The sequence below is a fragment of the Delphinapterus leucas genome, chromosome 1, assembly GCF_059928025.1.
Source record: "Delphinapterus leucas isolate spDelLeu-1000000601 "Yukka" chromosome 1, BTC_Dleu_Yukka2, whole genome shotgun sequence".
Lineage (NCBI taxonomy): Eukaryota > Metazoa > Chordata > Mammalia > Artiodactyla > Monodontidae > Delphinapterus > Delphinapterus leucas.
In genome coordinates this window covers 92,422,433-92,440,677 of record NC_143129.1, presented here as the reverse complement: position 1 = coordinate 92,440,677, position 18,245 = coordinate 92,422,433, and the positions used below count along the sequence as shown (strand labels likewise).

The window sequence follows — 18,245 nt, the reverse complement described above, 5'->3', positions numbered from 1 at the left end:
GTGGGGGAGGGGGAGGGAGTGGTCACAGTGGCCACCCACCAACATGCCAGCCCCCTTCACTCCCACCACCCGCACTGGCCCTCTGTCCAGTGGTTTTACAAGGCGGAGACCTTGACAACATTGCTGGCTACGGCAGGAACGTTCGTGTTGGAGCCTGGGCTGGCAGGGGGTGGCCGACCTTCCCCCTCTGGGGTTAGCGCTGGGGGAGTAGGAATGCTGATGATGGCTGTGGTGATCTGGGATGTTTTGCAGTTTGGTCTCAGTCCGTCGTCTGCTTTCAAATTAAGGCTGGAACGACTGGGATAAAAAAAGAGTGAGTTGATGATGGTTCGTCTTGTTAGTGTCCCAAAGCTTCCTTGACCCTCTACCTGTCTAGCTCACAGTAACTGGGAGGTGATTTGGGTGTCCCTCCATCTCTGCTTTTGGTAATCGGCCTGTAATTATCCATTCTGATTATTATTCCTAAACTACCCCGAATTGTAAAAGTCATGGGTACTGGGCTTTGGAATTCAGAGTATACGTTTTTCCCTCCAGTGGATTTTTTTCCCATCACTTGTGGCATTTGATTTTGGTTTCCCTGAATTCCTTGCCACTCATTGGAGGTAGTGGGAAGTGGCCTACATATAAGTAGAGAGTCAGTCTGTGATTCAAAATCAGCCTGGGATAAGCCGAAATTTCGTATAATTTCACAATTGTGAAAATTATTGTCTTGAGAAGACAGTCCATTCTTTGCACTAGGGTAGGTCATTTATGGATTTTTGTTGTTGTTCTTATTTTTTCTGGTATCTAACCCCACATTGGGCCTACACCTGCTATAGTATCCTCCAAGGCATGTGAGAGGCCTTTGGGTTAACTTGCAAGGATGAGAAGGAAGGTGGGGGGAGGAAGGTGAGGTGAGGGACTCATGCATTAGATAAGGAGGAGGGAAGGCTGAGGACCCCCAGGGGTCTCCTAATGCTGAGAGCCTTTCACTCTGTGAAGGGAGCGTCGCAAGCCTTAGGGAGTGATGGAGATGGGAGCCACCCACCTGGTAGTGAGGGAGGGCTGCTCGCTGCCCTGGATGTGGATCGTGCTGAGCTCTTGCATGCTGCGCAGGCGTGTGGCCGGCAGGTTGGAATTGGGCAGGTGTGTGGTTTTCTTACTACGACGGGAGCAGCAGGTGGTCGTGAGGCCCGGGTGGCTGGACAGTGAGGGACTCCGTGTGGATGGGTAGTTCTGCATTGAACTCTCCATGCAGTTCTGCTCAAACATCTGTTCATCTATAAACTCGTGGTTCTGTGGGAAGCAGAGGGAGAAGAGGTAGGAGAAGGAGATAGGAGGAGGGGTGGGGGGGATAATCCCTCGTACCCTGTATAGCTGCCTGTCTCTGTTCTGGGCCTTGGGAGAAGGGCTCCCAGCTGCCTGGAGCACAGATAAGCATTCAGGACATGGGGGATATCCCACAGGCATCGAAGGAAGGAGGAGATTCCCATTGACAGCCCTGGTCATCAGACTGGAGGGCGGAGGCTGCGGTTGTGAAATCATGATGTGACATTCACTTCATCTACAGCTTTGGCTGAAGGGATATGGAGGACATGGAGGGACTTAGTGGCATCCTCAGAGCTAGAAGCAAAGACTTGACGGACTTTGCAGGCTTTGACAGGATCTTCTGGTGGCGGGGGGCAGGGAGCGGCAGGTAAGGAGTCACTAACAATGGGTAGTGGGTACGCTGGGTCGTCTTTTCTGGATTTACTGGGTGAGATCCTTATGAATCCTGGGCAAGTGTGAGACATAAGCTTTTAAAGGCACTGGATTATTCACAGTATTGGGAGAGCCTTGCTCTTGAAGGCCAATGCGGTCACACACTCAGGGCTATGATTGCTTTTGAGTACTGGGTTTTTTCCACCTGGTTATGGGGTATGGCTCCTTAATATACCTAAAGGCACAGGATTCCCTAAGTCAAGTGTAAGCATGGGAAGGGGATGCTAACAGACTCCTGATGGAGGCCACCAGGATGGGGTGGAGTGGAGCCCAGGATAACGAACATATGGCTGTTTAGCCAAGGTGACTAAACATCTATGCCATGAATGGTCTGGCCAAGGCTGCCAGAGTGAGGAGAAAGTCTGAGGAGAAGTATCATGAGAACAGAGTTCAGAGAGAGACCAGCCCTGACAGCCAATACCAGGAGTCCCCATAGAGCTGGGCGGGTGGCACAGACAGATGTGGTACATGGACACTCACAAGGTACCAACATTGGTTCCATGTTCCACCACCCCCCCAAGCCCCTGGGGAGGTCCAAAAAGGGAATCAGAAAGGCACAAAAAAACTGGAAGCCTGAGCTGGTACTGGGTGTGACAGCAGAGGTAGGATAAGCCCAGGAAGAATCAACAGCTCATGCAGAGAACCAGATCGGGGGTAAGAAGAGGAGACTCCACAGACTCAGGAGAATCAGAGAGAAAACATCAATTGAAATTTTAAAAAGTTATACCTTGATGGTGGAGGTTCGTACAGATAACAGGGGATCATCCACAAGATAGGACAACCCCTACAGGACAACATGCCAACAGAAGATAAAAACACCATTGATTGTACATTCCAGCATTCCCAGGCTCAGTTTTGACATTCGATCTCTCAATCCCAGCATTCCACCCTTCCAGTCCAACATTCCATCCCTTGCTTCCAGCATTCTTCCCCCTTTGTCCCAACATTCCATCCCTTGAGTCCAACATTCCTTGCCTAAAATGCAGCATTCCATCTCTTTAATCCCAATATCCCCACAATCCGACATTCTTTCCTTCAAATTCAGCATTCCACCCCTTCAATGCCAACATTCCATCTCTTCAAACCCAAATATTTTCACCCATATCCTTTCAACTTACACATTCCACCCAGCACATGCAACTTGGAAAGGGCAGTTGGGTCCAGGCCTATTTCTTTGGCAAGCTCTGAGTCTTTGAGAGAAATTCTAGATACACCTGTATGGTTCTTGACACTAAGAAACATTGGCTAAGTCCTGGAAACTAGGGTTTTCAGAGTACCTTCCCACATTGGAAGCCCTCACTGGGTTCAGCTGCCATCTACAGCGTCCACAGCTGTCCATACTAAGAGTCACCTAACATCTACTTCCCCCACATTTGGGAGGCCAGGATATGGAACACTGAGAATTAGAAAGTTCCTTCCTTAGTGTGCTGAGCCCTGACCATAGGCTTTTTGGGGAAGGAGGTCCTCGAAAAGAACAAGAAGGAGTTTCTCTTTGTCTCTCTTTGGTTGTCCAGCCTAACTTCTCCTCCCTCCCTACTATTCCTAACACTTTTTGCCAAGGCTCCAGGGTTGACCCACTGCCCTTCCTTTTAGTCTGTTGGTGAGGCACAAGCATCATTCCACATTCCAGCTGGGGCACCCTAAGCCATGACTCATTTTTAGCAATCAGCCTTTCAGAATCTGAATTCCCTGGGAATTGCAGGGTGACTGAGATGGTGTGGTACTGGTAAAATCCGTGGCTAGAGAAATATATGCACTGCTTCGTTCATTCACTCTCTCCTGTTCCAAGTGGAATGGAAGGAGAAAAGGGACCCACAGATTGCATCAACCTAGCCCCAGGGATAGGACAAAAACTGACATTCTTCTCTGCTGTCCTGTAGTAACCTAGTATAAATTCAGCCCTAGCTCTGAAGAGGGGTGCTCATCAGAGCTGAGAAACTGATAGGCAGAGCCCTTAGGCCTCAGTAACTAAGAAAGGGCTGTGAGGACGGATGTAGGGTGTGTGTGGAAAGACTGGGGGAATGGCCTCCTCTGTGCTGCAGGCCTCCTGATCCCGGTGGCTTTGCCCCACTCCTTGGGGTCTTCCTCCTGAGGGCTGATAGAGACCTCATTGCTACTCTTTGGATCTAAGGGGACAAATTTTGACTTCTGAAGCCTAGGGTGAGAACGTGAGGACAGAGTTCTCACTCTGTAAGTTCTGACCTCAGAAAAGGGTCAGGGGTCAGGGATGAGAAGGGAGGTGGCACTGGGCTGGGACTCACAGTGGTTTTCTCCAGGCAGTGCAGCAGGTGGTGGTGCTGGCTCTCGATGAGTGAGGTGGTCTTGCCCATGTGCTCCTCTTCCGGGGTGCCCTAGGAGGAAAAGAGGAGAGGCTGAGTATAAAGCTGCTGGCTCTCCTTCTCTCCATCTCCTTCATCTCTCCACAGGAGGGAGGGGGGGACTGGAAAAATCTGGATGAACCAAATTTGAGGGTCACCCTAGACCATGCTAGCCTTTGGCTGGGAGCCCTTGAGCTAAAGGGGGTTTAGGGGTGATGATGAGAACCCTATGGAAGACGTATGTGGAGGGTGGCTGCTACCTGGGGAAACTTTGGGTCTTTGGGGTGGGAGTGCTGATGCCCCCAGGAAGAAAAAGCAAGCCCGTCCTCCCCTCCATCTCCCCAACCCAAGTCCCCCAGGCACCTACCATCAGCTCCAGTGCCTCGTTGAGGAGTCCGTTGCGCTTGCTGTGCAGGTAGGCATTGGAGCTCCCTGTTTTGGCCACACGGATCCTGGCAAGGCGGGCCTTCTGTGATTGGCAGAGAGAATAAAAGAGTGAGTGAGACTGAGAGACAAAAAGACAGTGAGCCTGGCCAAGCCAGCGACAGTGGGCTGTCCCAGCAAGGTTGGGTTCCCAGGTGATGTCTGTTGAAGGGGAGGAAGCTGCTTCTTCCCCGCCGCAGAGACTTCTGTTTATAGACCTGGGACTGGGTCAGAGAGGCTGTGACCCCCCTGTACAGAGTGAGCATGGTCATGGTCAGAGTGCCTAGGGGTTTCCACTTGTCTCTCCAGCCTGGGTGTGATCCTGACCAGGGAAATATCACTCATCAAATTCCTCCCTCCTTCCTCAAATTTCATGACCTTTATCCATTCAGTATTGCATTGGGGTATTTCTCATCTCAGACTGCAAGTTCTTTAAAGAAGCCCATGTTATAGCTCTCCTGATTCTCTCCTAGGGTCCAGTGCAATTCCCTGCATACAGCAGGTGCCCAAATACCAGTTAATTATAAGAAAAGCAAGGAGTGTGTATAGGTGCCCCTCAACTCCTTCCCCTCTTTCTATTTTTTCCTTAGCATTCGTTACTAAGGTAGTATATGTTTTACATATTTATCTCGCTATTGTCTCTCTTTCCCCACAGGAATGTAAACTCCTTGAGGGCAGCGGTTTTTGTTTTGTTCACTGATATATCCCCAGTGCTTGATAACTTGTAAATCAATAGAAGAATTTACAATTGCATGTCTGTCTTTGGGATGTGCCTATACGTGTATATTTTGCTGTGCATGTCTGTGGGAACGAGTGTAGGTGCACGTGCGTGTGACAAGGGGCCCAATGTGGGTGTGAGAGAGGAGAGGATGGAGCACATTTCCATACAACACCCTGGCTTTAGCTGCGGTGACTGAGAATCTCCCAGCTCCATCCTTGGAAGCCTTCGGCAGTATCCTGTGCAAGGGTCGCGTGGTACCTCAACCACGCAAACTCATCTCTCTTGCTTGCAGAGGCAGTGGGAGAGGCCGGACACACTGCACAGGCTAACTTCTCTTCTCCTTCCTAATAACCATAATCAGTGTCACTATGACAGCAGCACAGCCACAGTGTGAGGCCTAAGAGGAAAGAGGCTCTGGGAGGGAGGGAGAAGGGACGGGTAGAGGGCTTCCTGCTGGTTTAAAAAAAATGCAGCTTCACTTTTGGGCTCTTGTGGATCTAGACCCAGCTGCAGGAAGAAGAGCCCACAAGGCCTCACAAACCTATTCTGGGGCAGAGGGGTCCTTCCTTCTGCCTCTGGGAAAATACACATTTAACTTCAGCATGGACTCTGAACAGAGGGGTCCTTGGAAAATTGTGGCAATTTTCACTTCTTGTGACCTTCTCCCCAGCATGGGGAAGTGTCCCCTCCAAGTGTCCTACTGGGCTGGCTCATCTGCTAAAAGGAGGCCAGGGACTTGGATTTAGGCTGTCAACAGAAGCACAAAGAACACACGATAGCTGTTGTTCCCTGGGAAGTCCCCCTGTGACCACTGTGTCCTTGCAGGAACAATTCAATGACTTCCCCTGGTTTCTAAATATGGCAAAAAGGTCAGCACTTGAGCCTAGAAGATCTGCCTGTAAAACTGAGGAAGAACGATCTTTACTCTCCTCTAGACAGAGAATAAAAAGAGGAAGCAGGGAGAGAAAGGATGGTAAGTAAGCCCTACCATTCCTCTTCTCTCTGAGCAAAGAACATGCATTCCAGGTGCAGGACAGTTCTCGTTCCTGGGGATCCCGCTCCAGCCCTCCCCTCAGCTCAATGTCTACATTCAAGCAAGTTCTTCATCATTTGAGGATGTGGCTACTATTGCTTTGGGTGAGCACTGGGTGTTGAGAGCTGCGTATGGAAATCCAGTTGTGTCAAGCTCATTTTAGCCTTATATAATTTGATTGCACCACTTACAGCCAGACCATTCTTGTATCTGGGGTCTGTCTTCATTACTTTCTAGAGATGAAAGATTTTCCTGCTCTCCTTTGTGGCACTCCTTTTAATCTTATCTTACCCTGGGCGCTATTAAAGCAACAGATTGTCATAACAAATGCACTATATCGTTTAATCATTTCCCACACAGGATAAAGAGGTTTGCAATATATTTATAGAACCATACCCAGCATATGTAATTTGGTGAGGACTTTTGGCTTGACTTTGAGCCCCTGAGGGCCAGAGCCTGTGACTTATGCATATTTTTATCTTCAGCACCTAGCACAGAGCTTCGCACTGAGTATTTGCTCAAGCAAGGCTTGTGATGGCCCAGAAAGGAAGATGATCCTACACAGTCGGTCAGAAATCCATGTTAATAAAGCCGTTGTGATGGGCTCAGTCCTTGTGTGCACTGGTCAGCCTCCTTCTCTTCCATGAACATGAGTACAGTGTAAGAGTTCGGAGAATGTAGGGATCATCTAGGCTATTTTACAGACGAGGAAATGGAGGATGTGAGAGGAAGTGACTTGTCCAGGGCAAGGTTTCAGCTCAGGTCTTCCAACCTCCCGACGCTGCTTCCATAACACCCCCTCCTCCTTCCCTGAATTTCAACTCCACTCAGACAAGTTTTCAACTCGATGAGCAAAGCCCAGAAAGTCGCATTTTCAACAGCTGTAGACATTCCAGGGCTGGAGGAGAGGTTTGGATGGAGGATTCTGCCACCCTGGGCACAGTTCCAAGTTCAGGCTAATAAGCTCAAGAACTCTGTCAGCCCCGAGAAGGGTTTCACGATGAAGCACTTCCTAGCTATCTGGCTGGCAGGTGCCCTTGGACCATGAGTATTGACATCTCTGCCCTGGGAGAGGCAGAAGAAGGAAAAAGAGGGAGAAATGGAAAAGCCAAAAGAGAACATGGGCAATTGCACTCTTAGGCATTTATCCCCGAGAAATGAAAACTTATGTTCACACAAAAACCTGCACATGGCTGTTAACAGCAACTTTATTTATAATAACCCGATGTCCCTCAACAGGCAAACTGTTAACCATAACTGGGATACATCCATACCAGGGAATACTGCTCAGCAAGGAAAAGGAATGGACTACTGACACACATGACTTAGATGAATCTCCAGGAATTACATGAAATGAAAAAAGCCAATCTCCAAAGGTTGCCTACTGTATAAGACCATTGATATACCATTAAAAAAAATAAAAACGTTTTTATAAAGGGAGGACAGATAACTAGTTGCCAGAGGTTAGAGACGGGTAGACATAGAGTGAGGGGGGTGTGGTTATAAAAGATATAGTGGGAGGGGCCCTTATGGTGTTGGAACTGTGCAGTACCTTGACTGAGATGGGGGATGTGAACCTGCATAGGTGATAAAACTGTATAAAACTTCACACACACACACACACACACACACACACACGGGTACAAGTAAAACTGGGGAAGTCTGAATAGGATTGGTGGATTGCAGCAATGTCCCTACGCTGGATATGAAATTTTATAACTACATGTGAATCTACAATTATTCCAATGAAAATTTCCATTAAAAACGTTCCCCCTCTCTGTCCACTGCTAGACCTCCTTACTTGATCTCCAGCTCACTTGGCTTAGAAAACCCAGTCTCTGCAGCAAAGAGTCGTGGAATTAATCCCAAGCCAATCAGTCACGATGGGAAAGGATGACAACTTTTGGAGTCTTTCCTCTCCACCTGAGGCACATGGGCTGGAGCTTACCTTCGCAGCTCCTGAGTATGTGGTCTGGGCTGAGAACTGTCATCAGCACCCCTAACCCCCTTCCTGTCCCATCTCTCCATTCCCCACGAAGTTCCCCAACCTGCCTTCCTTGCCTCGCTGTGACAGACCCAGTGCAGGAAGCAGGCAGTATTCTTGTGTTCTTTTTCTTTTCCTCTCACAGGAAGCCTAAGGTGAAAAGAGGCAGAACTGAGCCTACTGTGAGGAGAGACAGTATCAAGAGGAGGTGAAAACACTGCAAATATTTACTCTGATTTCAAGGAAGAGCAAAGAGGGAGAGGGAGAAGGGTGGGAAAGGAGGCAGAAGGCGGGGAGTCTCATCCTGAGGGGCTAGAGGGAGGAAGAAGCCTAAGCTGATTCCTTCTGGATCTTAATCACACAGGATGAGCTTTGTAAAGTTCTGCAGAGAAATGGTCCCTCTCGTATTCTTTGCAGGGGCAAAACGACAGCAGGTGCGATGCTCCAAGAAGTAGGTAAGGGTGTGAGCCCGGAGGGGAAGGGAGCACAGGAGTGGCTGAAGCACAGTTTGAGTGGGACTGTTGTGGGTTAGTGTGTGAGCTGAGGATACCTTGGATCCCCACTGCTCTACAAAAACCCTGTGTCATGTCATGGCTGTTGTAAATAGAGCTACAATGAACATTGTGGTGGTTTTCTCCGGGTATATGCCCAGTAGTGGGATTGCTGGGTCATATGGTAGTTCTACTTTTAGTTTTTTAAGGAACCTCCATACTGTTCTCCATAGTGGCTGTATCAATTTACATTCCCACCCACAGTGCAAGAGGGTTCCCTTTTCTCCACACCCTCTCCAGAGTGAAGTAAGTCAGAAAGAGAAAAACAAATACCGTATGCTAACACATATATATGGAATCTGACAGGAATAAAGATGCAGACGTAGAGAATGGACTTGAGGACACGGGGAGGGGGAAGGGTAAGCTGGGATGAAGTGAGAGAGTGGCATGGACATATATATACTGCCAAATGTAAAATAGATAGCTAGTGGGAAGCAGCCGCATAGCACAGGGAGATCAGCTCGGTGCTTTGTGACCACTTAGAGGGGTGTGATAGGGAGGGTGGGAGGGAGGGAGACACAAGAGGGAGAGGATATGGGGATATATGTATACGGATAGCTGATTCACTTTGTTATACAGCAGAAACTAACACACTATCGTAAAGCAATTATACTCCAATAGAGATGTTAAAAAAAAACCCAAAACCAAAACAAACCCTGTATCAGCCTTTGCCCAGTGCTGGGGGGTTGGGGGAGGGGGAGGTTGAGGTTGCTATAGGACCCTTGACCCTTCAGGGCTTTAGGCTCCTTGATTTGGAAAGACGATCCCAGTTTCTTTCTGCCCCTTTCTTTAGGACAGCATAATGAATTTATATATTGTTCACATTTGCCAGCTGACTTGAACAGGGAAAGAGATAAGACTTCTATTTCTGAGCTGGCTAGCAGGGGATGGGGGTGGGGAAACCTGACCTTGGGTGAAGAGGTAGGAAATTGTTCTGGAGGGGATGGAGAGGACAGCAGATCAATCCAAGGCAGGCTGACAACATTAAAAACCCAGGTCAAGATAAGTCAAAATATATTTCCACACAGGCGGAGGGAGACAGCAGGGCAAGGAGGTGACAAAGGCACACAAAAGGGGAGATGCTGGAAGTGGGGACCAACTGGATTTATTATATAACTATGTGATATATATTATATTATTAAGTATTTTTACATGTAAATTATTATACATTTCAGAGCTAACTTTCATGAACTTTGAGACTTTGTTTCAGTCAGCATATACAGATTTGTTCTGAAATCCTGGATTCCTCTGATATGTCATGGAAGCCCTGCAACTTGGGAGTTATCCCTGTGAATGGAAGGTCAGGAGAGAGGATCATGCGGTGAGGAAGTAACCCAGCTGCAATGCATAGCGCCTGGCACATAGTTGGTGTTCAGTAAATGTGTGTGGAATGAATGAATAAAAGAAAGAATAAAATAAGGACATAATGTTTCAGGCCTCCATAAGTGATTCTTTCAGGTCCCCCTGTCCACTGTACCCAGAAAGGCTTTGATCGTACCCCATGGAGGTTGAGATGCTGCTGAAGGGGGAGTATTTCAGCCCAGAACAGAAGAGAAAGGATGGCAGGGCCCTGAACCAAGATGGCGGAGTAGAAGGACGTGCTCTCACTCCCTCTTGCGAGAACACCAGAATCACAACTAGCTCCTGGACAATCATCGACAGGAGAACACTGGAACTCACCAAAAAAGATACCCCACATCCAAAGACAAAGGAGAAGCCACAATGAGACCGTAGGAGGGGTGCAATCACAGTAAAATCAAATCCCATAACTGCTGGGTGGGTGACTCACAGACTGGAGAACACTTATAACACAGAAGTCCACCCACTGGAGTGAAGGTTCTGAGCCCAATGTCAGGCTTCCCAAGCTGGGGGTCCAGCAACGGAAGGAGGAATTCCTAGAGAATCAGACTTCGAAGGCTAGTGGGATTTGATTGCAGGACTTTGACAGGACTGGGGGAAACAGAGACTCCACTCTTGGAGGGCACACACAAAGTAGTGTGCGTATCGGGACCCAGGAGAAGCAACAGTGATCCCAGGGGAGACTGAACCAGACCTACCAGCTAGTGTTAGAAGGCCTCCTGCAGAGGCAGGGGGTGGCTGTGGCTTACTGTGGGGACAAGGAAACTGGCAGCAGAAGTTCTGGGAAGTACTCCTTGGCGTGAGCCCTCCCAGAGTCCGCCATTAGCCCCATCAAAGAGCCCAGGTAGCCTCCAGTGTTGGGTTGCCTCAGGCCAAACAACGAACAGGGAGGGAATGCAGACCCACGCATCAGCAGTCAAGCAGATTAAAGTTTTACTGAGCTCTGCCCACCAGAGCAACAGTCAGCTCTACCCACCACCAGTCCCTCCCATCAGGAAACTTGAACAGTCCTCTTAGATAGCCTCATCCACCAGAGGGCAGACAGCAGAAGCAAGAAGAACTACAATCCTGCAGCCTGCGGAACAAAAACCACATTCACAGAAAGATAGACAAGATGAAAAGGCAGAGGGCTATGTACCAGATGAAGGAACAAGATAAAACCCCAGAAAAACAACTAAACGGAGTGGAGATAGGCAAGCTTCCAGAAAAAGAATTCACAATAATGATAGTGAAGATGATCCAGGACCTCAGAAAAGGAATGGAGGCAAAGATGGAGAAGATGCAAGAAAGGTTTAACAAAGACCTAGAAGAATTAAAGAACAAACAAACAGAGATGAACAACACAATAACTGAAATGAAAAATACCCTAGAAGGAATCAATAGCAGAATAACTGAAGCGGAAGAACAGATAAGTGACCTGGAAGACGGAATGGTGGAATTCACTACTGCAAAACAAAATAAGGAAAAAAGAATGAAAAGAAATGAGGACAGCCTAAGAGACCTCTGGGACAACATTAAATGCAACAACATTCACTTTATAGAGGTCCCAGAAGGAGAAGAGAGAGAGAAAGGACCTGAGAAAATATTTGAAGAGATTATAGTTGAAAACTTCCCTAACATGGGAAAAGAAATAGCCACCCAAGTTCAGGAAGTGCAGAGAGTCCCAGGCAGGATAAACCCAAGGAGAAACATGCCGAGAGAGATAGTAATCAAATTGACAAAAATTAAAGACAAAGAAAAATTATTGAAAGCAGCAAGGGAAAAATGACAACTAACATACAAGGGAACGCCCATGAGGTTCACAGCTGATTTCTCAGCAGAAACTCTACAAGCCAGAAGGGAGTGGCATGATATACTTAAAATGATGAAAGGGAAGAACCTACAACCAAGATTACTCTACCCGGCAAGGATCTCATTCAGATTTGATGGAGAAAACAAAAGCTTTACAGACAAGCAAAAGCTAAGAGAATTTAGCACCACCAAACCAGCACCAAACCAGCTCCAAACAAATGCTAAAGGAACTTCTCTAAGTGCGAAACACAAGAAAAGAAAAGGACTACAAAAAAAACCCCAAAACAATTAAGAAAATGGTCATAGGAACATACATATCAATAATTACCTTAAACGTGAATGGATTAAATGCTCCAACCAAAAGACACAGGCTCGTTGAATGGATACAAAAACAAGACCCATATATATGCTGTCTACAAGAGACCCACTTCAGACCTAGGGACACATACAGACTGAAAGTGAGGGGATGTAAAAAGATATTCCATGCAAATGGAAATCAAAAGAAAGCTGGAGTAGCAATACCCATATCAGATAAAATAGACTTTAAAATAAAGAATGTTACAAGAGACAAGGAAGGACACTACATAATGATCAAGGGATCAATCCAAGAAGAATCTATAACAATTATAATTATATATCCAGCCAACATAGGAGCACCTCAATACATAAGGCAACTGCTAACAGCTATAAAAGAGGAAATCTACAGTAACAAAATAATAGTGGAGGACTTTAACACCTCACTTATACCAATGGACAGATCATCCAAAATGACAATAAATAAGGAAACACAAGATTTAAATGACACAATAGACCACAGAGATTTAATTGATATTTATAGGACATTCCATCCCAAAAAAGCAGATTACACTTTCTTCTCAACTGTGCATGGAACATTCTCCAGGATAGATCACATCTTGGGGCACAAATCAAGCCTTGGTAAATTTAAGAAAATTGAAATCATATCAAGCCTCTTTTCTGACCACAACACTATGAGATTAGAAATCAATTACAGGGAAAAAAACGTAAAAAACACAAACCCATGGAGGCTAAACAATACCTTACTAAATAACCAAGACATCACTGAAGAAATCAAAAAATACCTAGAGACAAATGACGATGAAAACATGACAATCCAAAACTTATGGGATGCAGCAAAAGCAGTTCTAAGATGGAAGTTTATAGCTACAGAAGACTACCTCAAGAAATAAGAAAAATCTCAAATAAACAATCTAACCTGACACCTGAAGGAAGTAGAGAAAGAAGAACAAAACCCAAAGTTAGCAGAAGAAAGAAATCATAAAGATCAGAGCAGAAATAAATGAAATAGAAACAAAGAAAACAATAGCAAAGATCAATAAAACTAAAAGCTGGTTCTTTGAGAAGATAAAAAAAATTGATAAACCATTAGCCAGACTCATCAAGAAAAAGAGGGAGAGGACTCAAATCCATAAAATTAGAAATGAAAACGGAGAAGTTACAACAGACACCACACAAATACAAAGCATCCTAAGAGACTATTACAAGCAACTCTATGCCAATAAAATGGACAACCTGGAAGAAATGGCCAAATTCTTAGAAAGGTATAACCTTCCAAGACTGAACCAGGAAGAAATAGAAAATATGAACAGACTAATCACAAGTAATGAAATTGAAACTGTGATTAAAAATCTTCACAAAGGGCTTCCCTGGTGGCGCAGTGGTTGAGAGTCCGCCTGCCGATGCAGGGGACACGGGTTTGTGCCCCAGTCCGGGAAGATCCCACATGCCGCGGAGCGGCTGGGCCCGTGAGCCATGGATGCTGAGCCTGCACATCCGGAGCCTGTGCTCCGCAACGGGAGAGGCCACAACAGTGAGAGGTCCGCGTACCGCAAAAAAAAAAAAAAAAAAAAAATCTTCCAACAAACAAAAGTCCAGGACAAGATGGCTTCACTGATGAATTCTATCAAACATTTAGAGAAGAGCTAACAACCATCCTTCTCAAACTCTTCCAAAAAATTGCAGAGGAAGGAGCACTCCCAAACTCATTCTATGAGACCACCATCACCCTGATACCAAAACCAGACAAAGATATTACAAAAAAGAAAAAATTACAGACCAATATCACTGATGAATATAGATGCAAAAATCCTCAACAAAATACTAGCAAACAGAATCCAACAACACATTAAAAGGATCATACACCATGATCAAGTGGGATTTATCCCAGGGATGCAAGGATTCTTCAATATATGCAAATCAACCAATGTGATATACCAAATTAACAAACTGAAGAATAAAAACCACATGATCATCTCAATGGATGCAAAAAAGCTTTTGACAAAATTCAACACCCACTTACGATAAAAACTCTCCAGAAAGTGGGCAGAGAGGGAACCTACCTTTACATACTAAAGGCCATATATGACAAACCCACAGCAAACATCATTCTCAATGGTGAAAAACTGAAAGCATTTCCTCTAAGATCAGGAGCAAGACAAGGATATACACTCTCACTACTATTATTCAACATAGTTTTGGAAGTCCTAGCCACAGCAATCAGACAAGAAAAAGAAATAAAAGGAATACAAATTGGAAAAGAAGTAAAACTGTCACTCTTTGCAGATGACATGATACTATACATAGAGAATACTAAAGATGCCACCAGAAAACTACTAGTGCTAATTAATGAATTTGGTAAAGTTGCAGGTTACAAAATTAATGCACAGAAGTCTCTTGCATTCCTATAAACTAATGATGAAAAATCTGAAAGAGAAATTAAGGAAACACTCCCATTTACCATTGCAACAAAAAGAGTAAAATACCTAGGAATAAACCTGCCTAGGGAGACAAAAGACCTGTATGCAGAAAACTATAAGACATTGATGAAAGAATTAAAGGTGATACCAACAGATGGAGAGATATACCATGTTCTTGGATGGAAGAATCAATACTGTGAAAATGACTATACTACCCAAAGCATTCTACAGATTCAATGCAATCCCTATCAAACTACCAATGGCATTTTTCATGGAACTAGAACAAAAAATCTTAAAATTTGTGTGGAGACACAAGAGACCCTGAATAGCAAAAGCAGTCTTGAGGGAAAAAAATGGAGCTGCAGGAATGAGACTCCCTGACTTTAGACTATACTACAAAGCTACAGTAATCAAGACAATATGGTACTGGCACAAAAACAGAAACATAGATCAATGGAACAAGATAGAAAGTCCAGAGATAAACCCATGCACTTATGGTCAACTAATCTATGACAAAGGAGGCAGGATATACAATGGAGAAAAGACAGTCTCTTCAATAAGTGGTGCAGGGAAAACTGGACAGCTACATGTAAAAGAATGAAATTAGAACACTCCCTAACACCATACACAAAAATAAACTCAAAATGGATTAGAGACCTAAATGTAAGACTGTACACTATAAAACTCTTAGAGGAAAACATAGGAAGAACACTCTTCGACATAAATCACAGCAAGATTTTTTTATCCACCTCTTAGAGTAATGGAAATAAAACCAAAAATAAACAAATGGGACCTAATGAAACTTAAAAGCTTTTGCACAGCAAAGGAAACCATTAACAAGACAAAAAGACAACCCTCAGAATGGGAGAAAATATTTGCAAACAAATCAATGGACAAAATATATACAGCACATGCAGCTCAATATTAATAAAACAAACAACCCAATCCAAAAATGGGCAGAAGACCTAAATAGACATTTCTCCAAAGAAGACATACAGATGGCCAAGAAGCACATGAAAAGCTGCTCAGCATCACTAATTATTAGAGAAATGCAAATCAATATTACAATGAGGTATCACTTCACACCAGTTAGAATGGGCATCATCAGAAAATCTACAAACAACAAATGCTGGAGAGGGTATGGAGAAAAGGGAACCCTCTTGCACTGTTTGTGGGAATGTAAATTGATACAGCCACTATGGAGAACAGTATGGAGGTTCCTTAAAAAACTAAAAATAAAATTACCATATGATCCAGCAATCCCACTACTGGGCATATACCCAGAGAAAAGCATAATTCAAAAAGACACATGCACCCCAATGTTCATTGCAGCTCTATTTACAATAGCCAGGTCATGGAAGCAACCTAAATGCCCGTGGACAGACGAATGGATAAAGAAGATGTGGTACATATATACAATGGAATATTACTCAGCCATAAAAAGGAACAAAATTGGGTCATTTGTTGAGATGGATCTAGAGACTGTCATACAGAGTGAAGTAAGTCAGAAAGAGAAAAACAAATATCGTATATTAATGCATATATGTAGAACCTAGAAAAATGGTACAGATGAACCAGTTTGCAGGGCAGAAATTGAGACACAGATGTAGAGAACAAACGTATGGACACCAAGGGGGGAAAGTGGCTGGGGGGATGGTGTGTGGTGGTGGGATGAATTGGGAGATTGGGATTTACATACGTACACTGATGTGTATAAAATTGATGACTAATAAGAACCTACTGTATAAAAAAATAAATAAAATAAAATTCAAAAATTAAAAAAAAAAGCTGAATACATAAAAAAAAAAAAAAAAAAGGAGTAAAAGGAAAAGCTGCCCCCTGGGTCCAAGAACCTTCACCAGCCAGATGCCCTAAAAATGCAGAGAAATAACATTTGGCTGAGAGGGTGAGGTATTTTGGGTAGAAGGTGGCGGCCAGTCATGAAAGGAGGCTTCTGTCTTGGCACCAAAGCCTTCAGACATCTTTCATCATCCTGTGGTGAGAGGGCACTCATCCTGCCCTGCATTCCTAAGCCGTGTTCACTGGACATCACTGAAAACTTTTCCAGGACCCATGCTTAATCTCCTGACCGTCAACTGCAGTTCCGTGCCTTATCCTATGATATCATGAGGTGACTAAAGCCCGCTGTGCCATTTGTCCCTGAACTCAATGGCCTCAGAATGTTCTCCTTTCAGAGTATTCATTTTTCTTTTTAGCAAATTTATTTTTGTCACTTTGTTTCGTATAGGCTATTACAGAGTACTGAAAAGCAATTATGTTCCCCAGTAAGCTCTTGGCTGGGAAAGGGAAGAGACCGGGCACTACCCAGAGTTGATGGCTGAGATCTTGGAAGAGGAGCCAGGTCCCAAGGAAACTGCACAGAATATCTTCCGAAAGGGAGAACAGCAGCTTGTGGATAATTGAGGGGTTGCTGTCTTGTGCAGCTGTCTGGGGCTGGAATGCAGGTTACTGGTAGGTAGGAAGGCACTTGGCGCTGCTTTACCTTCCAAAGCTAGAGGCCATCTGCGCAGTGATTCTCCCAGGAGCTCCTTGTGACAACAGCACAAGGCCAAGAGCACCCTCCCTGGTGCTGCCTGCCCCCTTCCCGGGTCTGAGGCTTACCTTTTGTGCCCTGCGTTTATCAGCTCTCTGATTCTGGTGGTAAATCCGGCTGAAGTTGGAAACGATCACAGGGACCGGCAGGGCAATGACGAGGACACCGCTCAGGGAACAGATGGAGCCGAAGATCTTCCCTGCGATCGTCTTGGGCACCATGTCTCCATATCTGAGAGACAGAAAGAGAAATGGGTGTAAGGAAGAAGGGCCATTTGGGAAACAAGTCAGGCTTCCCTGCCAATCATTCACTCCTTCACTCAACAATTGTTTAGAGTGCCTACTGTGTGCCAGGTACTGTGATAGGACCCGGGAGTGAACAAAATAGACAAGATCCTTATGTTCACGGAGCCAACATCCTACCAGGGGAAGACGGTAAAGTGAATATATAAAAACATTGTGACTTCTGGCTGTTTCTATGAAGAGAACAGAGATGGGTGCTGTGCCAGGTTGGGGGAGTGTGGTCAGGAAAGGCGTCTCTGAGGAGGTAACATTTAAGCTAAGATCTGAAGGTAAAGAATCCAGCCAGGCAACAGCCTTGGGGAAGAGTGTGCCAGGTAGCAGGAACAGAAAGGATGGAGGCCCTGAGGTAAGAAGGGGCTCGGCCTGTTCTAGGAACAGTGAAAGGGCTAGCGGGGCTGGCGCACAGGGCGGGTGGCGGGTTCTACAAGAGGAAACTGAGGCGGCAGGTGGGAGGCCAGACCATGCAGGGTCTAGTGGGCCACGACGAGGAGCGTGGGTTTCATCCAAGTGCAAAGAGGAGCCGTGGATGATTTTGAAGCAGAACACCATTTCATTTTTGATAACAAAACGATGAATAATAAACCGCCTTCTATTCATGTGGAGGTTTATAATTTCCAAAACACTTTTACACATTTGCCTCACATGAGCTCCATGAACCCTGTGAGCTTGGAACCCCGATCCCCATTGTACAGATGCAGGAAACGAGGCTCAGAGGCATGAAGTGGGTTGTCCAT

At 45.4% G+C, this 18,245-nt stretch overlaps 1 protein-coding gene across 1 annotated transcript in view; it reads right to left on the bottom strand.

The window, feature by feature from the left end:
* LOC111180031 (A-type voltage-gated potassium channel KCND3) overlaps positions 1 to 18,245 on the bottom strand; it is a 19,445-nt gene extending 1,200 nt beyond the window's left edge. The window contains exons 1-6 of the mRNA XM_089908570.1: positions 18,154 to 18,245; positions 17,278 to 17,440; positions 4,426 to 4,527; positions 4,002 to 4,091; positions 1,028 to 1,275; positions 179 to 297 (exon numbers count right to left, since the gene is read on the bottom strand). Of these exons, the coding sequence (XP_089764696.1) occupies positions 179 to 297; positions 1,028 to 1,275; positions 4,002 to 4,091; positions 4,426 to 4,527; positions 17,278 to 17,440; positions 18,154 to 18,245 (814 nt within the window). The remainder of the gene's footprint in view (positions 1 to 178; positions 298 to 1,027; positions 1,276 to 4,001; positions 4,092 to 4,425; positions 4,528 to 17,277; positions 17,441 to 18,153) is intronic.